A 23,878-nucleotide genomic window follows, 5' to 3' on the forward strand; every position below is an offset into this window, starting at 1 on the left:
ATTTACACTAGTGTAAAATTGTTCTCCCATCTGAATCCCTTGCTGATTTTTTATTGTTGCTTATTTTTTTTTAACTCAAGAGGATCACATGATGTTTCAAACCTCGCTACTTATTAGACTTCCCTGAATAAAACGGCTGAGAAAGTAGTTCTGCACATCAGAGGGAAACTCACACCTTTACTTACCTCTAGGACTAAACAGCAAAAAACAAACAAACAAACATCCAGGCAGTGACTGCTTTCAGAATTTATTGCTTAAATAATAAAAAAAAGTAATAATAGGGAGAAAATAAAGCACCACCACATATTGCTTTATGTGGAAACAATGGAAAAATGTGACAAATATATTTACCCATTCCTGTCCACGTATCAGATGATCCATGCTACTCAGGACATGCTCATGGGAAAAATATTGGCACTATCACAGCATATGGAAGTGAAAATAAAAAACATGCAGTATTTTCAATTGCAGTTGGGAGGCCTATTTCCTGGAGTCTAAAGATCATGTTGTTTTATCTGTTTTCCTTTAGCATAACGTACATTATCAGACTTCCATAACTTCAGACACCGGCAGAAAGCCCTGATTTTTTGCCAGCGGTGACATACCCACCTCAAAGATAAACCTGGAAGTCAGAACGTCTGTCTTATTTCTGTTTGCAATTTCCTTTCCATAGGAACATGCACATGATATAGTTCCTGCTAACAGATATTTAAAGCTTCGCTGGCCCTTTCTAAACTTATACCAGCTCAGCCCCACTGGAGGTCCTCAGGGCAGCACAAACAACAGAGAACAGACTTCCAGCACAAAAAGCCTCATTGGTTTTGTTGAAGAAGCTCTAGCCTTAACCAATTTGTGTGTGTAAAGCGTAGTTGGCAGGTCTTTCTTCTGCTTTTGTCTACAAAAATGGCAGATTCTGCATTAAAATGTGGTACCAAAATGTAAACCATTAAGTTCCACATTTTTAAATGATTTTCTAACTCATATCAAAATATCTAAAGAATCTGTGTAACTTAAACAGAGCTCAATTTTAACAAAGTTCCAGAATGATGAGTACACAGGAATACATGCCTGGTGCAATTAGCCTCATTACCAACTGGAGAAAAGTTGATTTAGCTTTAGTTTCAAGACCACCTCAGCTTCAAGTCAAAGCTTGAACTTTTACACACATAGGTGCACTATTTTAGATAGAATGTGAAGATAGAATCCAAACAGTCAGAAAACAAAGCTCAGCAAAAACCTACGGATAGTGCTGAACAACCAGTATACCTAACCATTTTTTTTCCAGTGCTAATTAGTGATAAGAGCAACCACACCTGTTCGAGGTGACTGGCACTCCTGACAGTCACTGGTGCAAAATGCAGTGGAACATTTGGTCATTCTGAAAGAGGATACAATGGAGCAATACAGGAAATTCCATGTCGGCAGGACAAAGTCAAACATTTGTTGTCTTGCACACCATAAAAAGTATTTTTGGTTACAAATTATTATTGCAAACAATCTTCTCGTAGATAAAACTAAAAACGTCTCTACCTAAAAAGCTTTGAGAGGGTCAAAACCCTAAAAATCATAACTAACAAGATTTCTCTGTGTAAGTCCTCTCCTCTTCTGGGTTGTGACAGTCTCCTTTTTTTAAGAAAGACCTTCCTCTTGATCAATCAATTCTGTTTTGGTGGAAAACACATCAGCCAACATGTGCTTTGGGATTTCAGAGCCCCGTACTTTTAATGTGTAGCAGGCATTCTCTACTTTTGCCAGACTCTGTTTCAAAGTGTACAGTTTCTTAGATACTTCATAAGGTCCAGTGTTGCCAATGAAAGTAAAACCATCATAAATCTGACGTAAGAACTGGCTCAGTTCAAAAGGTGTGTCGATGTCACCATTTCCAACACTGCTGATGCACAGTCGCATCAGCTCTCCAGTTAGATCAGCCACTCCCAGCAGGTAATCTACAGGTGTCACCTTCAGGCTCCAAGTGCGTGGTTGTTTATCCTGGGAACTGGAAGTCTGAGGACAGAATAGAGCAAAGTCCCTTTCAGAGAATTATGGAAAAGACAGTCTAAAATGGTTCAAATGCACACTAATTTACCTAATGCACTGTAAAGCAATAGGAATTACAAACATTCTAGTGTATGGCACTTCCACAGCCTGATTTCAGAAGTACTATTTACTAATCCTTCCTCCAGCGTGCTGTAAGATATAAAAGTATCCATTCCATCGAGATGCAACTTCCTCTCTAAAAAGCACGATCAACATATCAAACATATCATGCTTCTACGATTTTTATATGTAAATAGAATAAACATTTTTTTGTATCAACATTTATTTGCATTTGCCTTTTTTTTTTTTTTGGCTTGCAGACTTCAGCCTGATGGATTTAAATTTTAATTGAATGGTCTTGTCCAAAGATAACACAAACATTCGAGAAACAATGAGAGCCTGCATTATAAAAACAAATCACATCATTTTGTAACAATATCTTGAATTTCAAAATGCTTTCTAGGAGAAGCTGACAAGTGGATTTCTCTCAGATCTGTTTTTATATCAACTGAATTCATCAAAATATCTAAATAAGTATTCATGAAAAAAATCACAAGTGACAAATCTGCTCTTCAAGCTACAATATTTCTGATTTCCAAAATACTGGTGATATGGGAGACAGCACAGGTGTACTTCTATCCCCTTATTCCCACATGAGAACTCCCACCCAAACATCGCCAATCAGGTCAGAGGTGTGCATGCAGACATCAATAACATTTTCCCTATTTGCAAAAAGAATGCCATTGTAGGTAAGAAAAAGTGAACTTAAGCTGAAAACCTGACTTCTTTACAAATATTTTACTAAAAGAATAAGGAAAAAAAAAAAAAAGAGTGCTGTAGAACAGAATCTCTCCAACAGAAATAGTCTCTAAAGCACTTGTGCTGTGTATTACTGTACAGTGCATGTGCACTGCATGACCATTTCTATACTTTATCACAGCCAGCTTCTGAGCCCCATGTACAAAATGTGCCCAGTTTACTGTGGTCATTGGCAGTAGTGTCTGTGCAAATTATTCTGTGTAGGGCAGGGTAAAGATATGGCCACGTCAAGGAACAGCAGATAGAACACGAGGGACAAGATACAAGAATAAATGAGTTTGTCCCCTGAAAACATAAAGAGCAAGCCTAGGAATGTTACAAATTACCAAGCTAAAACATATAATGAATACTTACAGAAGCTAATCAGAGTGCCTGCCCTAATTAGCTTAGTATGAGGTAGGAAGATTTCATTTTGTCTCAAATTCATTAGTCTTCTCCAACTTTTGCTATACCACTATACACTGGTGGACGTTACAGATACAAACACAGACATTAAAAATCCCTCTTCTCAGAATAAAAAGCACGTTTTGAATGACTGAGTCAAAGCCCACATGTATATCTAATACCATTCCATTAACTGAACTTATTTAATCAAATGCCAGAAGTATGACTAAGCTCAGTCATTGCATTACCATTCCAGAAAGATATGTCATATGAGAAGAGAAAAACTTTTACCATGTTCGTTGTTTCTTCTCTATCTTCTGCTGTAAATATTAGTTGGTTGTTGATCTCTTCAACACTAATTAAAGATCGGGTTTTGATAAAATACTGAAATGAAACAGCTTCAATATATTCTTGAAGTCCTGAAAAAAAAAAAAAACACAAAAGTTATTAAGCAAATGATTCAAACTTTAGAGCAATGACCCATTGCTTGCTTACTTTTTTTTTGAAAATTTGTATGAGAAACTATTTTAAGATTACTAGCAGAAAGTGAAAACCGTAATCCAGAAATAACACTGAAGTTATTTAACATAGCACACTTCTGACATATGAGACCAAAAGAACAGCAGATCAACATTTTCAAGTTTTCACTCCAAGTGCATTTTTCATTCAGATCCTTCAGTATATCAGTAGAAAGTATCATGCTACTCACTCCCAGAAACATATTGAGAAGTTGCTCCCCATAAGGAAGCTTCTAAAGCATTGCATTTATATGATGGAGAGCGTAGATTATTACAGGAGGTCACAAACACGGGGCACAATGCAAAAAAAAAAAAAAAAAAAGATTGCAGATAAATCAAAAACAAGACAGATGGTCCACAAAATGCAGGTAATGTTTCCTTTAAATCTGTTATTAGCAACAGAAAATGTCTGTTTAAAACTTCATTTCCCATTTCTTTGTTTTGTAGGAATTAGTGAATAGGCTCCTTAAAAGACACAGGCTAGGTGAAATTCACTTTCAGGACAAAGCACATTTTCTTACAAATAAATCCAGACCAAAAACTAATAACAATAATTATAAGCCAGACAAGACTGCAGTGTTTGGCAAGACGAATACAACGAAGGACAGCCCTATCATCAAGAACTTACACTCTGAAAATAAGGCATGCCGGAAGAACAAAAGGTGTGCCAGCAGGGAAATAAAAGATAGGATAACAAATACAGCTTGTACCAGATTTATATGCCATCTGCAGCCACCTGTCACAATTACCTCTCACTATCAACTCAGCAGATGGCAATTTTCTGTATGCATTACTAGCAAAAGTGAGATCAAAAATACAGCTTGAATGTTGAGACGGTGCTTTGTAGGTTCTATTAATTTTTCCTTATATGTAGAGGACAAATCTGGGGGAAGCATGTGGGAAAAGCTCCTCAGCACAAATGTGAAATTGGCACTGATGGTGGAAAAATAAAAAGCAGAAATGAATCTGGAGCAAACAGCCATGGCAGGATTAAGCTAAAAAGTTTTAAAGACAATAACAATACGTGTGTATCTGACCAAGGGGCAGAGAGAGAGCCAAAAGAGGAAGCTAAAGGAACATATTGTAACATGAAAGATCTTAGCAGAAGAACTGAACAATTCTAAGGGGATGGTTTCACTTTGAGAGAAGCTCAGAGGTGACATTGCTGTAACACACTGAAAAGATCCGTGAATAGACAACAGCTCTGCCAATATGTCAAGTGAAAAAAAAAAAAATATGGAGGTACCCAAGGTAACCAGCAGCAGAATCCTGTTTCCATTGGAATAATCTTAAAAACTCCAACTGACCACTCTAGGGCCAGAATCTCAGCCTACAAGAGATGTCTAGGCAGCAGAAAATTTAGGCTTCATTTGGATCAAAGAGAAAGTCTAAATCAATAAGAAGGGAACACAGGCCTGAGTAACAAAGGAAAGCAGAATGATCCCCAGAAAACTAGAGGAGACCTCAAGAGAAAATGCTTTTCATGTTACAATCAAAAAAGCTTAATGAATGACCTGCATTTCTTCCTTTGAAATATTAATTTGCGAAGTGAGTGAAGGCAACTCAGAAAGGCATTTCAGTTTGCACCCTTTATGCTCCTACACAGCAGTAGCTTGAAAAGTAGAATAAGATCCAGCAACCAGAGCCACACTCATTTCTTGTACACAGGGAACTGCAAGGCCAATTAAATGCAATAGCTTAATCAACTGAGTTTGGGTGAAGCATTCTGGGCAGAAGTCACGGAGGAATAATAAAGAAAAGCTCTCAGGATTTTCCAAAATTAGTAACATCAGAAGTTGCAGAGAGGAAGATTTATTCAATCGCCTCTTCTACTGAGTTACTCTGCTGATGTAACACAACCAGTAATTCATTACGACATTTTGGCTTTTTCTATGGATAAGCTGTAAGTTACCCAATACCACAGCACTTAATATGACAACATCCGTGAGAATCTCCTATCTATGGAGAAGACTATCAGATATGAAGAATCAATGTGGCACTTACCCAAGTTCTCAAAGTGATCAAATCAGCTCTCAAACCTTTCCAATACACACTTTTCCTGATCAATCTTAACTCTCCAGCATCAATTCATTCCACTTTAACTCCTCCACAAACATTATGTCCTTTTTCAGGGTTTGGTTCCTCCTTTCATTTTTGTATTTATATGTGTTTATTTTCCTTTCTCTCCATATATATGTACATATATACACACACACATATATATACACACATACACACAAATACATGCACATTTTTACCTCCTCCTTTCCAATCCAAGCTGACTTATTCCACTATTTTCCTCCCTTCTCTTTAACACCACTATATGAATATTGTACACACATTCTGGTTTGTCATTTCACCTTGCGCAGTTTGGGAATCTACTTCAGTAAGTTTACAAAACCTTATGCGACACTAATAGCATCACAAGTAGACTGGTAGCAACTCCTTTGCAAAAATATTCATATTTTAAGTCTTTCCAGAAGTAGCTGCAACATAACCTTTTAGCGACCCAAGACCTTGAAAGAAGGTGTTTTTATATGCAGGTAGAAGAATGTTTCAATGTTATGTTTTAGCTTAACGGAAGGACATCCGCTATGTTCAGCAAATAATCCCCAAGGTGAAAAGCTCCATCCCATTTCACTACACTCTCCAACAGTACCTTTCCCCTCATGCTTTTATTTTGGATTTATTCCAAAACTTGATTATTTACAGATTGAGCTGCCAGTAATAGTTTGTAAAACTGTTTTTATGCATTTTTTTTCTTAGAACACACAGTGGAAACTGCAAATAAAAGCATGGTGTTACTTCCACTAGCATTTCTTAAAATTAGAATGGTGAAACTACAGAAAAGTTAAGTATTTTGATATCTTATTATATTTATTCTATATAAATAGCTTGTATAGGGATAGGCTACCATCACACATAATATCTTCCTTCTATATTTTGAAAATATATTTTCTGCATACAAACTGGAAAGTTACACAGAGGTATCTTCTCAGCACACACCTATTGAGAAGGAAATTTCGTGCCTAAAAGTTTGTGCAATTTTTTTCCAGTTGAATCATCTGATAATACTCATCTCTATATACAGACTCTGAGAAGTAACAGTTAAGCAATCTACCTAAAACAATGAAAAAAACAACAAAACTAATATTGTACTATCAAGGAATCGAGTCTCTTCACTCAACTCATTGGAACACTCTCTCCAAGAGTCAAATGACAGTGTAAGAGGAAAGAAAAGATGGTTCTATTTCAAAAATGGGTAACAGTCCCTTAACTGGAGGAGTCAGATTAAGGTAAATACAATCTAATTCTACTTAAGATGTATATGCACACATGTGCTGAAATGATGGATCAAAGAAGGGGAAAATGTCTCTTAACATTTAATTTACTGGATTTTTTCATTGAAGTATCTGTTCAACACTTAAAAATGGGTTGAAATGGGTTCCATGCCTTTCAGGTCTTGAAGTTAGCAACACCAACACTATCTGTCAGTTTCCTGAACGACATTCGTCCCTATTTCTTCTCAAGTTATTTTCCTTCTCTTCCTTCATCCTCTTGCTTTCCTCCCTACCTGCATTTTTTTGCTCACACAGACAGTCTCTGTTACCTTCCCCAGCTCTCCCCTAAGCCATGAAATAGGAATCACAAACCAACAGCAGTCACCAAAAGGGCTGTCTGAAAGCATACAGTTACAGCAGTACAGGTGCAGCACATTATTTTTAGGGCAAGTCACATGAAGCTACCCTATTGTGAATTCATCATCAAATCAAAACAACATAGTGACAGCCCTACCTTACACACTTAGGCTAGTAAGTTACCCTCTCTTAAAAATAGGAAGAAAAAAAAAGTCAAATTGTTGTGGAAAACCCAAACTGAGAAAAAAACAAAGATAACCAGAGACCTTCTGTCAATGAACTCTACAGAACACAAGGAAGATTGTAGAATGAGAAGAACCCACTTCTACAAGACTGCTGATCAATGAGAACTGGTAAAATAACTAAATGAACCAAATACACCAACCAAAACAAGTGCAAGCAATAAATTTAAATGTATTCATAAACAAATGATAATTAGAAAATAATCATACCTCATCATTACCATCCTATTAAGATGAAATTGACAACTCACACCTCACTCATTTCAATTTGTCTACATATGCAGCAACATTTTCTAGATTCACAGTTCTTTCCATCCAGAAATGGTAAAAACTGAAGTAATTAAAACTGAGGCTATGAAACAATCCAACAGGTGCTTAGTTGATTGCAAGTATGAAGTAAAAGGTTAATTTTCTAACAGCTTACAGAAAGATTCTAAAGCCAGCTGTAAAGCCAACTATACTCAGACACACTCACCATCTGGATACTGCTATGAAAAAGGCTTCAAATTACTCCTGAAGAACATATTTTATACAATGGGGATAACTAACAAATACAAATAAAAGCACCAGAGCTAATGTCCATAAAAGCTTACGAAATAAAAAAAAAATCCTGCTATTTCTATTCACTGAGTAATACTTTCAACATGGAGCCATGTCTATGTATGTATGCCATGCAGAGCAATGTACAGCCTTTGAATTTTAAAGGGAACTGAAGAAGAGAAAAACACATCCAAGTCCATTTCCAGATAAACTTCTCCATTTTAATAATTCAGTTTCGTAATCACTTTGACAATCAGTGCAAGCTCATATAGGAATATTTGTCAGAAAAAGATACTGTATGCATTTTATCTCTAATCAGTTCAAGGCAGCAACTGAAACCAGAACATATTTGCATCTAGCAACGATTCATCTAAGCTGGTTTACAATCAAATCAAGCATTAAATTGGTGAAAATTTCTTTTATTAAATCCTGAATGTTTTATTGATTAGTCAGTTGCTACGTGACGCATCCATCATCATCCTGCAGCTCTGTTCCTTTCCAGCTGTATGTGTAAGTGAAAAATTTCAGATGCTGAAGCATTAGCATTGTTTGCACTTAGTTTAAAGCTGCATACACACCACAGCTAGGGGAAAGGTAAACCAGAGGTTTGTGTTCCTCAAAACTAAAGAAACAAATACAGACTCACTAATTAATAGGCATAAGTGCCCATTACAGTTAAATTATTTCTCAAACAGACACAAAAACCCCACAGAGAATTGCAGAGAGCTTTATTCTCGCATTGTAGAGATCAATTTAATTGAGTTTCTTATGTTATTAATTTTAGAAATAAGTGTACAAATAGACAATGGTTTTCTTGCAGGAGACACTGTAGAAAATAAGTTCACAACCTTTTATTTTGTCCCCACTTTAATATCTGAGGGATGTACTACGGTTACTTGCTAAATCCAGCACAGTTACTATACTGATTTTTCACCTTCCTTAGAAGAACCTAGAAAATAGGCATGAGCTAGAAATAGTCCAAGAATAGTAAAATAAAACAGCAAGTTTCAAACAAGCAATTTACTTACTGAAAATCAGTTTTATAGTTTGTTGGCACTCTTGGCTGTGCAAGAACAAAGAAATGCACAAAGTAAGAAAACAGAAATTAACAAAATTATATCTGATAAATATTGGCTTCTACACTGCAAATTCCATTAATTTTTCAGTATAATCAGGAAACTTTGATTCCATTTCTGGCGTTTTACCTCTCACCCACAACAGCAAAGAGATGAACTCAATTCTTTAGCTACATCCTGTTCCTGTGTTATTATGTTTTCCCACCATCTTGCAGAAATCTGATTGCTTCCTCCACGGACAGCTTTCCTTTCAAGTTTGAGATGTATTAAAGTATTTTCCTGGGTGAGATGATTACAATTCACGATACCCTTCCTTAAGCAGTAAAAAGCTTTTCCTCTGTATGTCACCTACTTTATTACAGTTTTTAAATTGTAAGATCAAAAAAAAAATAAAAAGTTCTTTTTCAGAGGTATGTAATTGTTCTTGACCCTAGCTTTGTTTTACAAATACATATATAGGAAAAGGTAGTACAGTTTGCTTTATCCACTCCAACAGTGCAATTTATTGCAGCACGGTAAGAATCCTGAAGTGACTTCAGATGGCATAAGGTAGGAGACAGAAATAAGCTACATTATAACATTCTCTCAGAACATAAATAGTGTCTGCACAAGATAAATCCACTGCGTCAATGTTGAACTTTTACACAGAATTTCCCGCATCAACATCAGCAGAAGCAGTCGCAGGGCAGTAGTTCTGACAAGGTGCTGACATTTTACAGCCTCATCATCTAATCCCATTCAGAGCAAGTGCAGACATGATAAAGAGCTAATGAGCTCCTCTGTGCAACCCACTCCATTCACTGTTACTGCTAGTACTGACACACAGCAAACAGAAAGGTCAGCCAACAGCGTTCCAGTTACATCTGTTATCATCACTCTACACTGTATTAGCAAAGAAGCCCCAAAAGAAATATGGGTTCCTCATTCCATACGAGGAGCTACGTGCAGCTATCAGCTGCAAAGATAATGCCACACCTACACTCGTCCCTAGCAAAATCTTGACCTCATTGTAAAGACACCTACACGCAGCTTAAGTGATCGCTCTTCTTAGATTGCTGTCAAGGTTTCCTATAGGAAATGGTTTACCACTTTCACACCCTTACAGTTCTCACACATGTTCCCATCCCATGCTGTTAAGGGACAAAAACTGAGCAAGGCTTGCTTCCATCAGTTAGAGATTTCAGTTAATAAGCCACGTTAGAAAGGTGCTCCATTCATTCCCACCCAATGCCAACCTACCACAGACTCACAGCTCCCCCCTGCAATATGCGAGTTTTGCATTTCTGCAGTGCACATGTAGGTCATACTTGGAATACCTACATAGATCCTAAAATGTTCAGAGCATACTCTGTCTTCAAAGTTTATACAGCATTTTCCTGCCCTTTGCTTGTATTTTACAGTAATCTTTTGGAGGTTTTCATAAATAATATAATACTACACATATAAAATCCTGAAAAGTTTCTTCCCTTTACTTCATACATTCAAAAACTCTCTCAGCCCTTTTCTTGCATAGCATCTTTCAAGAATTTTAAAGAAACAGTACACATTTCCTCACAGGATATATAAGGTATACACTGCAAAGTGGGGCAAAGAGTAGGAATTCTATATTACAAATAGTAAAGCTTTAAAAATATCAACAAAGCTGAACGTCCTAACATAACAAATGAAGAGGTCCACATTAAAAAAAGACTTCATTATTTCAGTATCTCTTTGTTTGCTTGTTTAATCATCCCCTGGGACAATCTGTACTGTTAAGAAACGTGTAGAAAACAGTCATCAGTTTTTGTTGTTGTTCAATTAGTGCTATACTCAGTGCTTGAGCTCATGCAAGTGTCCTTTGGGGAAACGTCCTGCGTGCCATTAGCACTAATCTTAATGAGGGAAAGCATGAAACTCCTTTAGTGCTCTGCCAGAATTGTTTTATCTTCAAGTCAAAAGAACAACTGTTTGGAGTAACCCCAAAAAAAGCATTTAACAATTACAAGTGGAAAACAATATTCCCAAGCATTATACTCATAGCACTGTTCTATTTATAGGTGAACAGTTATTATACTGAATAAAATATGTATTAGGCAGCTTTATGATGCAGACAGTCGTGACTCCTTAGCTGAGGCTGCGACGGCAGTTTCCATTACGAGCCCAGTTTTGATCCCTTTTACTCAGAGAGACATAGGGTGGGGAACAGGAGGATGTTTCATGTTTGGTTTCAAGACAAAGGAGAATATTTTTAGGAAGTTTGAGGTTAATTGGACATGCTGCTTTTGAGATATGGGACACAGGCGTTTCTTTATTCTTTTTGGAAGAAAAAAACCACACTTCAACTGCAATGTTTTTGTTCATGAAAACAGCTTTAACAAATTCTCCAGAAATTCTTTAGAACACAAAATCAGATCTGAACACTAAGAGAAAGTCAAGACTTACAGCTTCAGGAAATACCTAAACAATCTAGCACTTTTCCTAATTATATTTGTTTTCAGAAAGGCATGCAAACTTTTCCACTGTGAAAAAAGCAAGGCAACAATTAAAAATCACTAGACTTAAAAACAAAACCAAAAGCAACATTCTTAACTCTTATCAGTGTTTTCTCTTACAATTACAGTATTTCATAAACAGTGCGGTCAGGGGGGATAAAGTATTCCCTCTCACAGTTGTTCTTTATCTAATTGTTCCTTCTTTCCTCATGCTTCTAGGTTTTCTACCTCAGCTTCACGGTCCTGACAGCAACCATCTTCACATCTGTCACCTTGATCCCAGTGCCAGCTGCATCAAAATCTACAAGTCTTTAAGCAACCCTTTTTTCCATCCCAATAACTAACGGAAGAGTGGAAGATTCAACAAACAAGGTGAGAGGAATGTTTGTGCTACAAGTTTGCATTTCATACTTGGCATAGACATAAGCTCATATAATCAATGCCTAAATGCAATCTGTCTTCTCAGTGACACACTCCTATATTCTAACATTCCCTTACAAAACATGCATAACAGGCACCAGCAAACAAACTCCACCTACGCAGGGAAGAGCTAAAATTTAAGTACTGACTTTTTACATGGGCAGATCATGACAGGACAAGAGGAAATGGTTTCAAAGTAAAAAGAGGGGAGATTTAGATAATGTATTAGGAAGAAGATTTTTACTCAGAGGGCAGTGAAGCCCTGGCACATGCTACCCAGAGAAGCTGGGGATGCCTCATCCCTGAACGTGCTCAAAGCCAGATTGGATGGGCAGCCTGAGCTGATGAGTGGCAACACTGCCCACAGCATGGGGTTGGAACTAAATGATCATCAAGGTCCTTTCCACCCCAAGCCATTCTATGAGTCAATAAATCGTGCAGGTGACCTACAGAAACGGAACGAAGGTCACTGTACTTCAGTTGGATACAGTTGGATACAATATATATTTTATAATGAGGAAAGAACTACCTAATTACAGAAACAACTGTGAGATCTCTGGGCTAGTTAGTATTATACAACTGAGGAGATTCCAGACTTGCCATTGATTCATGATATCTAAAGAGCCGACAAAGGTGAAAGCACAACCATTTCCATTTCTAACCCAAACAGTCCAACTCCAGTCAATAACAACCTACAAGGAAAAATCCAATGGAAGGGCTGCATTTTTGTATCTTCTATGTTAGTCCACAAAATTGCAAAGTTTCAGGCATTTGTATGCATACCTGATCAAAAAAAAACAGACAGCAAAGCCCGCTTCTACTCTTCTATTCCTCTTCATGATCTAATGCTCCAATACCTTTTTGCCTTCCTTTTCATTTTTTAAACCTAGAGAAGTCAGTAGATTCATTCTCCTTAGTTGTCTTAAGACTACTAAGTTATTTTGTAATTCTACTACAGTCTCACTTCACTGCAAGCCACATGCAAGTGTTGGGGATATACTACATATATAAAAGCTCTGCAGCTGTGGAGGCACTGAATCATCATACATAGACAGCAGACAACTGATTTCTTCTACTACAAATCTATATCCAACCTATTCTACAGTGGACGGACATATCTTTGTTATTTTAAAAGTCTGATATTTAAAACAGTGAAGAAAAGTTTGAGAAATGTTGAATTGCAGCTGACGGTATTTCCAGTTGTTTTGTGAAGAGCTTATTCTGGTCCATTTTGATATTAATAGGTATCTTTATGTAAGTCACAAATCAGTAAAGGTGAATTAGCACAGCTAACTGTATGAGTGCTTATCAAACAAAGCAAACCTGAACAGAAACTTGTTAAGCTAGTAATAACTACCTGAAAATAAACTAAGTTTACATATCTTTTACATAAAACTCTATTCAGGTTGGCAAGGAAGTATTTATTTAAAAACTAAAATCTACTGTTTTTATTTTAATCAGAAGAAAGAAACTGTAAGTAGAATGCTAGCAAGAGGTTTGTTCATTTACTTTATAGGACATGGGTATGTGCAGAACTTACCACACGTTTCCGTGTCTGCCCTGTAGGCATGCTCTTATTACATCTGAGATAAATGCAATAATTCCAGCCAAGATTCCCCTCAGTAAAAACAGAAGTAGTGAATTCACCCATGCTAAGCCCCATACTAAGAAATTAGGAGAAACTCGTGTGAAGCAACCAACAGGTGGGAGCTGGTTACCTTGTAGTAACTGCCCATGTGGCAAAGCTGATAGCTTGCAGCAGCATGAGGTCTCACAAAGATTTGCACGCCTCAAATAATGCTGTTATATAGATAGAAAGAATACTACATGAGTCACAGGTTGTCTATGAGCTTCACAGATTATTCAGATGTTTACAGGTCTTAAGGAAGCTTTCAAAAGCCTTAATTCATAAAACTGAATGAAAGGACTGGATTCTCAGCATTTATAAACAGAACTTAAGATGAAAATCCAAACATTTGAACAATTACCATTCACAGTTCAAGGTCATCTGTAGTGACACTGTTTTGAACCACTTTTTTCATTGCCTTGTTAAAATACTAAGTGACAGAGAGTGGCAAGATTCACACAGGTTGTAAACAGCTCTCCTAAGAGTAACTGCTCACATTTGAATTGAATAACCAAATGTACCACCACAAGCAAGCTGTGGAATTGAATTAGAACCACTGAAAACTAGTACAGCAACTTAAGAGCCATCTCACTCTTAGATGACCTTAAGTTCACATACATAAGTAAAAGTTTACCTGTGCACTGATTGTCTTGTAAATTACATCTGTTCACAGATTTATTTATCACCAATTTATAAAAGTAAAATACTTTTTAAAAATTAAATCTGGGCAGCTCTCCCCTGAAATCCCCTGAAGTCACTGAAGAATTCTTGCCTGAACAAGGAAAGATGCACAGGAATCCAATATGTCTATTATATATAATATATAACACACACACACATATATATATATATATACGTTAAATATATATATAAATATTATTATATATGTAACAAATATTATATATAATATATTTTTATATTTATATAATTGTTTAATCAATGGATATACAGATGGTATAGATATATATCCAGGAGCTTGGCTAATAGAATGTTGAAGAAATAAGAGAAAGTCACTCACCCTGTCCTGGGCTCACTCCTGATAGAGCAGATCTCCAGAGAGAGATCCTTCCCCGCTGGCAATCAGCTCTTAAATGGGTCTAGGAGAGGTGGAGCCAGGCTCCACCCCTTCCTGCAGCACAGGTGAATTGCCTTCACCTGTGCTCCCATGGCTGACTCATTGCTCACCTCAGGTGATCAATCAAAGGTTCAGGCCGTGATTCAGCAGCCCCATACAATAATATATTTATATTTATATATAAAATAGATAAATGCAAGATACTTCTAGAGCACGACCAAGATAGGAAAGAAGCAGAAGCAGTTACAGATATTACTTATACTTTGCCATAAACAAGGCAAAAGAATTTTCGGTAAGAATCAAATTCCATAGCAAAAAAAAGTCATTTGTCAGCAAGAGTGATGAAAGCACTGGTACATATAGTCTCAAAGATGGTAGTAAAAATTGCTATTTTACAGAGGAGAGCAGAAAAAAATGAAACTGAAACATACAAACTGCACATTACAAGTCTTTAGAAGAAAGAAAGAAAATGCTCATCTAGGGATTTTAATTTATGAACTTTATGAATTCATTAAGGTATAATTTCACAAGCTAGTCATTCCTTCTTCCTCCCTGAAGTTACAACCTTTTCAACTGGGGTAAATGTATGTATGTATGTAGCACCTACTCCTCCCAGTCAAAGACAACTGACCAGTACATTCATTACAACCACTCCCAACTTGAGTGTAAGTCAGGGTACAAAGTTTTCCAGTTTCAGCAAATTCTTGATAACAGCAATGCTAACAAGACTGTGTGATACTCTCCAGTATCAGAGCTAACTCAGCTAACCACAAAGATAAATCTGTGTCCTGCTTTATAACCATAGAAATGAGCTATATTCAAACCTGCTGCATGAAGAGGAACCACTGCTAGGCAAGAAATCGAGTTTAGTGCAAAATAGCACACTTTCTGTATATTAAAATAATTTACCTGGAGATATAGCTCTGTGAAACTGATACATGTCTTCACCTATCAGCTCTTGTGCAACCTGCTTAATCTTCCGTCTGACAGCACCTAACTTGACTTCAGATTCATTTAGTACTTCTTCACCATTGGGAGCACTGAAATGAAACAGCAGCTTTCAGAATATGAGCAGACACTTAAAAGAAAAATGTTACAGGTTTTCTATTACTAATACACATTCAGACTTCGAGGAAGAAAATAAAGTAGATATTGGAATCAGAAATGGTTTAACTTTCATTGCCACTTATTGTAGACTCTGAAAGAGAGATTATGCAGAATTAGCTAGTCAAACATTCCGGTAGCACGATATTTATTCCAGGTAATAATTTTAACAATTAATTAATAATTTTAAACAACTGCTTGAGTAAGAACAATGAAAAATACATGCAAATGCTTCATTAGAGTACTCTGAGAAACAAGCAGTATTTGCAGAAGTTCATTAAAAAAAATGTATCACTATTCTGCAATATGTTACAGAACACACAAAGTATATACATTTTTAGAAAGTAATTATGAACTGTGTTATGAAAGAACAGCTGAAATACCTGATTTACAAACAATATATACTTGGCATGTAGGTTTAGTTTAACTTTAAAACCATTCCTCCTCCAGCTCAAACTATCAACATGGTATATTATTAGATCTATTGGCTATGTGGAGACTACAGATAGACTGGTCTGAAGAAAACATTTAAAAGCAAACAGATTTCAGAAAGTAAAGTCATAATAATGGCTAAAACCAAAGGACTGGGAAATCAAAATATAGCACAGAAAGCTTCCATTCTCACAATAACACACGTATCTTAAAAACAGGGATCTAAAATTCAGAATAAATGAGTGCCTCATTATTCTTCCTCTTCCAGTTCCCAGCACATCTAGCCTCTGCAGTGGGAACCGCTATTCACTGTCAAGGTTGAGGCAGTTACTAGAATTATCGCAGTAACTCCTCACAGAAGACCAAGTTAAACAGAGGGCAATTTCCTAATCCCTATTTATAAATGTTACTACTATGGTAACTACAAACAGATACTACCACAACAGATGTGCGCAGGTAAGAAGGAAAAAAATAAATCTGGGAGAAGGAACAGAGAGAGCTGTTTATAGCAGTTACATGTAGGATGAGTACATATTTTATTCAGCTGGATACACAAAGCTCTAAATTTTCCCATTCTTTTCCTGCTTTGTTTGTGGCTTCCAGTGATGGCTTGAAGGCTTTGGAGGACACAAAACGTACAGAAGTTCAAAACTTCACACATAAATCTCTTAAACAACCCAGGCTGCCTACTTTATGCACTGATGACTGAGGGTGAGGTTACAAGAACCCAAAAGGGGAAGTAACGGCAGAGGCGACTAATGTGAAGGAAGGCTGCATGCTCTTCTCTCTCAGCTTGCTGGAAACTGAAAAGCTCTCATCTGCTGTTACACTCTACTACTTTGATCCTGTTTAACATTCCATTAAAACCAACTAAAAATCCTGACCCAGCATCTATTAATTCTCTAAATCGTGCGTGCAATCAGTAGCTAAGGAATGTTTTTGAGAAATTAATCTTCCTCAACAAAACATCTCAGCTATTAATCACAAACACTGAAAGACAGTTTCTAGGTTTCCCAAACACTTTAACTCTCAGTGTGACTCACCTGATATACCTGTGGAGTAGAAATATCGTTCTTTTGCTTTCGATTGTTATATCACGACTGAGCTTCACAAGCCGTTCATACTTATCATGCCTGGTGTCGAGTTCCAGCTGAAATGCTGCAGAGTCAGTGTTTAAAGAAATAAGCATGATTATCACAGTATACAGTGTAAGGGAAAAGCTGAGATCCTGCGCCACAGTAACAGCTGTGGGTCCCTGTCTCCATCAGCCTTTCCCCAGAGTGGGCAGTGCTCCTGCACGGGACATAGCTGTGGAGACCACCATTGCCCCCTGCCTGCCATAGCTACTCTGCAACCCTGCAGCTCAACGCTGACCAAAGGCACAGAATAATTTTTGAACAAAATACAGCAGGTCTTATGGTGCAGGTACGCACCAAGCAGGGACTTACAAGTATGCAGGAACCCGGCTCTCATTTTTGGCTCTTCAAAAATTACACAGATTTCTGAAAACCTTCTTCAGGGATCAACCTGTATATTTAGACAGCTACGTATCTACGAAACTTCAGTCTTGAGCAGCAAAATTCATGATTAATATAATTTTTTGTTTAGTAAGTCAGGCTTAAATACACATCAACCCTGATATTGTTTTAAGCAGCCCAAACTATACACTTAAAAATGTACAGAATAGTAAAAAGAAAGGTTCTATTTTACATCAAAACTAGAATTGAGCAAAAGTATTTTAATATCCCTAAGAACTAAAAATAGCAAAGTGAGGCCAATTATTTAAAATAAAGATTTAAAATAAGATTTCTGACTTACTGACACAAATTTTCTCTGCCTAACGAGAAAGAAGATAAAGAAAGGATGCATATGTAGTTTTCTTAGTGAAAACTGTGAACAAATGTTTCACATACAACATTAACATTTTATATGCCATTAGTCCACTAAATAAACTATTAACAGATACTTAAAAGTGTTTAAGTACATTTCCTGCATAACTATCTGAGGCATTAAAGGGTCCATGCAAGAAGATGGTGAAAACAAACTAAGAGGTCTTTTTTTTTTTTTTTTTTTAAACAGAGGATCTAACAAGTGAGTATCTCTCAGAAAAGTGTAGCAGTTTACAAAGTTTAGATGAAGCTAAAAATCTGCATTTCCCATTCCTTGAGAAAAAATATGGTGTTTTTTTTTTTTGCTCTTTTGAAACATGAGCACAAATGCTCCTACTGAGCTCCAAGTCTTTCATATGCGTGACTGGTCTGTGTCCACCAAATTATGTGAGTTGAGTCCACCAGTGAATTATCAAAAAGAAATACTTCATAACTCTGTGGAAACACAAACACTACAATCCTGAAAAGTCAGGATGAACTACATCTCTTACTCTGTTCTGAAATTTATCAAACGCTACTGATTGGATCTCATGAGAAAGGAGGGAAATAAGGGATGTTTTGAATTCAGATTAGCAGCACTCTTAAGAAAAAAACTGATACATTTGAGAGTGAAAAATTAAACTTGAAAGTACAATTGCACTACTCAATTTAGAGTACAAGTGTATGTACATTATTCCAGATAAAAGTGCCGGGGTCAAAGTTAATCATCTGCCAAGCTGACTCATACAGCTGTTTTAACATGTGTTTAAAGACACCAAGGAAGTTATATGGTGCTGAAGGCATCATCTCTAACAGTCATCCAGCTTTTATTTCTTCATCTTCCTTAGGAAAAAAATAATAATAATATGTGAAGCAGGGAAAATTTTACACTGAGATCTGCTTTGTACCCTGTATCACATTCCCTTCCTTCATCTGTTAATGTTCCTCATTTCTGAAGACCACCTTTTGCTTGTCAGGGCTTACCTAATGAGAGAGTTTGAGAGAGTTAAACTGAATTGACTAACATTTGAGTCTGACATAAATACTCTGAAAACAGTTGTGCTCGAGGGTAGTTTACACCTGCCTATTTGGGGGAAAAAAAACAACCACAACAACAACTGAAATATAAGCTGTTCTTAAAAAAGGCAATCAAAACAAAGTAAGGTCTCCATAAGGGCCTACTGCAGTTTGTTAAACTCAGACTCTCAGAAAGCACACATATAAGCAGCTACCAATTCATAAATCCATGCATCCAGATTTCCATTTAAGAAACTTGGTCATCCATGCACCACCAGAACTATGGTCAGCAGTTAAGAACCTTCTCGGCCTCCCCAAAGGCAGCCATGTCCTTTTGTCACAATGGACAAGATTTTGCATCTGTGCAGGTCATGTATTTCCCTGCTACTAAAGGGCCGGATCACCCCGTGCCTGCTGGAACGCTGCAGTTTACTTAGCATCAGGTTCAGCAGGGTGGGAAAGGGGAACAGGAGGCAAGATGAAAAAGGGAACAGGTCACATGCCAGGTGCAGCCATGCCAAACCCTTCTCTCAGGCCTTGGTGTATAAACAGCAAAACGGCATCTTCTAAATGTAGAAAGCACGAGTTTCACTAGTTTCAAATCTTGAGAAAGTTGGCTTATTCCATCACTAAATACATAATTCCTAGCAAATTCCGCAGTGCACACTTTTCAAAATCTGGCTTTCCAAATTCCTACTTACATTTAAAAGATGTCATCAAAGGAGAAGAAGGATTAACATTCTCTTTTTCCTCTCTTTTTTGACCATGTGGAAAATTATCGTGCTTTCGTTTTCTGAAGCCACCTGATCCTATTAATCAAAAACAAACATACAGAAATAAAAATATTTAAAAATAAACTAGTTTTGCCAGAACATACGTAATGTCAGAATGCTGTCTTCAGAGGATTTGTGGCTCTATTGATATTTTGCATGATAGAATGAGGTAACTTCTATTAGCAGCTGCTGTCATGTCCACAATATTTGTTCTACCACATTCCTACTGAATACTGGGACAACTTTTACCAATTCTAATGGATGACCAGAGTAGGATCCCAACTACTTTTGTCATAACGTGTTCATATTCTTTTATGTTTCCTTTCCGTAAAGGAATAGCTGCATGGAAATTATTGTGTTAAAAAGGGCCTACAGCATTAGACCATCTTTTTTTATTATTATTTTTATTTTTTTTCTTTTTAATATTCAACTTGAAAGAAATTAAACTCCTACCAGTAGTAGTTTATTGTACAATAATTACCAAATCATAGAATGCTCAGGTTGGAAAAGACTTTAAAGATCATCAAGTCCAACCGCAACCTAATCATACTACCCTAACTCTAACAACCCTCTGCTAAATCATGTCCCTGAGCACATCTAAACAGTTTTTAACACATCCAGGGATGGTGACTCAACCACCTCCCTAGGGAGCCTATTCCAGTAAAGAAGTTTTTCCTGATATCCAACCTAAACCTCCCCTGGTGCACCTTGGGGCCATTTCCCCTCATCCTGTCACCAATGAGAAGAAACCAACCCCACTCTCAGTGCAATCACCTTACAGGTATTTGAAGACAATAATAAGGTCTCCTCTCAACCTCCTTCTCCTAAGTGACTGTCACTTATGTCATTGGTCTTCAGTAATAAAAAAAAGTACTCAAGGCATAAATTAGGCAGACTGCCACTATCCAGCTATCCAGATTTACCTCCTGTGGTGCAGCACCCTAGGTCCTTACACTCCACACATTTAAAGGCTTCTTTTTACCCTGCAAAAGCTGTTTCCTTCAACTGCCCTTACTTGCTCCTGTCTTAGAGTCCCTTTTCAAACCGTTACTCAAAACCTCTCTTCTGGATTGCCTTTTACTGTCAACTTGAACTTGGTCCTGTTTCTTCCTTCACTCCCTCACGTAGGAGAGGATCACTCACACTGTAACCACGTCTCTTTGTTATCTCCTTCTCATGACAGCTGCAAGCCTTGTGTTCCAAGCAGAGGCCAATATTTGGCACATTTGCATACTAGCATACTTTTCTGTACATGTGTAGTTCTCTTAATTTCCTTAAAAGACAAATGAAAGGAAGCTACTTAGAAGTTACAGAAGAACACTGGATTTTAAAATGCTTCCGTTTGTTTATTATCCCAAACTCAAACCAGAAGTGGGCGTTGTTACTTTCTAAAAGAGGAAACTGAAAATCATTTTTCCCTTCTTTTCTGTTAGGACGTGGGTTCAGGGCTTTGTTTTTCCTGTAGCATAGAGCATGTTACAAACACAAGCCTTGAAGCAGCACAGAGCATTCAGCTCTCTGCCTTGCACCAAATGCTAGGAACACCAAAATAACTCACAGGAAAATAAATAAATAAATAAATAAATAAATAAATAAATAAATAACAGGTCCTTCTGAAGCAGAGGCAAAAAAATTGGAGAGAAATAGAGAGAGATGAGGATCCACTGCATAAATAGCAATGTGAATTTCAGAAAAGTACAGGAAAATAGATGAAAAAAGCAAAGGAAAGACACATTATCTGCTTTCTGGTCGGAGGGAGCTCTGTCTGAACAGCACACAGGTTGACGGCGAGATCTGACAGACACTTCCTAACACTTTCAGGCCCAATAACACATTCAGTTTTTGCTGCATGTTTTTTAACAGCAGGGATGGGAACTGCAAGAGCTAGCACAGGCCCGGCCGAGGGAACAGCTGGGGCACCACACAGCCCAGCCGAGCCGAGCCGGTCCTCTCCCCCCGTCCTCCCTCCTCACGCCTCTCCCGCTGCCCCGTTCCCCGCCGGCTCCGAGAGCTCCACCGGCCCGCGGGAGGCAGCGGCAGGCGGCGCACCGTCACCTTCCTTGCCGCTCATCTCGCCGCAGCCGCCGAGCCAGGCGTCCCCACGTAGAGCCGCTTTCCCCCAACCCGCGCTGCCAGGGCCCCACGGCACGGCGCTGAGGTGCCCGTCTGCCTGCCTGACGGCAAGACCCGCTGCGGCGCGGTCTCTCGGCCCGTCGGCCACAGGAACGGAGGCCCGGAGCAGAGCCGCGGCGAGACGGTGGGCGATACCGGGCTCGGTGACCGCAAACTAGGAGCAGAGCGCGGGCCTCGCCGTGGTTTTGAGCAGGCTCTCCTCGGTACGGCCGCGCTGAGGTCCCGTCGGGGGCTTCCCTAGCGCGGAGCAGGGCGGGCCGGGTGGTGTTGCTGGTCGTAGTGGTTGGACTGTGTGCCTGGGGTGACCTCAGGGTGACGGGCAGGTGCTGGTACCGCTGCCCCGCTCTGGCTGTCCGCACACGCGGCCCGATGGGCCCAAAACCAGAAGGCGAAAGGAATCTGGCTCGCAGGTTGCCAGCCGCGTTGTCCCGCTGCTAGGTGCCCGGTCCTGCCCGCAGTTGCTGCCTGCCTGTGAAACGACCCATCCGAGCACAACGGCGGAGCGCTCGCAGCCTTTGTGTGTGAGCGTGGGTCTGTGCTTCTCCTTTCTCCACACCCTTAATAATTTTTAACCTGTTGGTCAGTTGGACAGTGTGACAGAGGGAAAGCGTTTCCAAGAGCGACTATAAACATCGTGGCCACGGGAAAAGGTTCGGGTGGAACTCGCACTACGCCGGGAACCGACCTGTCCTGGGTAGCAGATGCAAACGCGTCTGAGTCCACAAGGCTGAGCCTGGGGACACTGACCCTGGCGCAGCCCTGTGCAGGTCGACAAACACACACATCTATTGGCAGCATGAATGCCAGGTGAGTGTGTCAACTGATGAAGGACACTAGCGGCCAAAAAACAACCACAAAAACAAAATAACAAAAACAACTAAGGAAAAGAAGAAAAGAAAAAAAAAACAAACCACCTTACCAAAATGGGAATCTGTAAGCTACAGAACAAGGTGACCAACAGAGGTGCTGAGGACATTGCAAGTGAACTAATAGCTCTTGTTTGTAGTATAAAGTTCATTGCAGAAGGCAGCCTCTGTCCTAACACTGAAAAAAGTGTCCTGTTGGCAGAGGTACTCCTATGCAAAGATCCAAATTAGAGCAGCAGGAGGGTGACACATTACCTAATTCAGATAGTATGTGAATAAAGCTTTGACAACAGCTCTAAGCAGTCTTCAGGCAGCCAGGCAGAATCACCAAACCCTCATATTGCCAAATACCTAGAACACATGACTGTTGTGCAGCATTCAAAAGTATTCAGAGGCATAAAGCCTCTCTCCAATCTCCTAATTTAAGAAAACAGATGTTAATCACATTTGAAAGCCAGAGTACAAAGAGGATCCCAGCAGAACTTCCTCAAGCCCGACCCATGGATTGGGATGCACAACAGCTTTGATAGCTGTGCTCCCAGCTGCACGGGAGCTTCCAGCCTTCAGAGCAGCAGAATCAGAACATGGAATGATTTGCGTCAGCGTTAACCCTGCACACATTTGTTCTCAGCCTTTGATTTTAGAAGACTTACAAAACTGCTATTAGAAACTTTTTTTCCCCCCTCCATCAGTGCTATTTCTGTGTTCTCAGCAGTCGTTTGGACAAAAAGCAGAGCATTTTTGGTTATGCTGCTGTCTCGGGACAGTGGAAAGAGTAATGATGTTCACATGTTTCCCAGCAGTGGAAAGTTTCCAACTGACTGTGGGAGGTGGAGGT

At 38.6% G+C, this 23,878-nt stretch overlaps 1 protein-coding gene across 2 annotated transcripts; it reads right to left on the minus strand.

Moving 5' to 3' along the window:
• Window positions 1-231: 231 nt before the first annotated feature.
• TSNAX (translin associated factor X) lies at window positions 232-22,632 on the minus strand. Of its 2 annotated transcripts, none has more exons than XM_085219749.1 (6): window positions 22,091-22,632; window positions 19,970-20,077; window positions 17,427-17,541; window positions 15,757-15,887; window positions 3,532-3,659; window positions 232-2,004 (listed from the first exon to the last, which is right to left on the minus strand). In XM_085219749.1, the coding sequence occupies exons 1-6, from the start codon at window positions 22,110-22,112 to the stop codon at window positions 1,630-1,632; spliced, it is 879 nt and encodes a 292-aa protein (XP_085075875.1). In that variant the 5' UTR covers window positions 22,113-22,632; the 3' UTR covers window positions 232-1,629. The 2 variants fall into 2 exon arrangements, with proteins under 2 accessions (XP_085075875.1, XP_085075876.1); XM_085219750.1 differs by having other exon boundaries at window positions 22,097-22,627.
• Window positions 22,633-23,878: the final 1,246 nt, after the last annotated feature.

The sequence above is a fragment of the Meleagris gallopavo genome, chromosome 2 (genome assembly GCF_905368555.1).
Source record: "Meleagris gallopavo chromosome 2, MGAL_WU_HG_1.1, whole genome shotgun sequence".
NCBI lineage: Eukaryota > Metazoa > Chordata > Aves > Galliformes > Phasianidae > Meleagris > Meleagris gallopavo.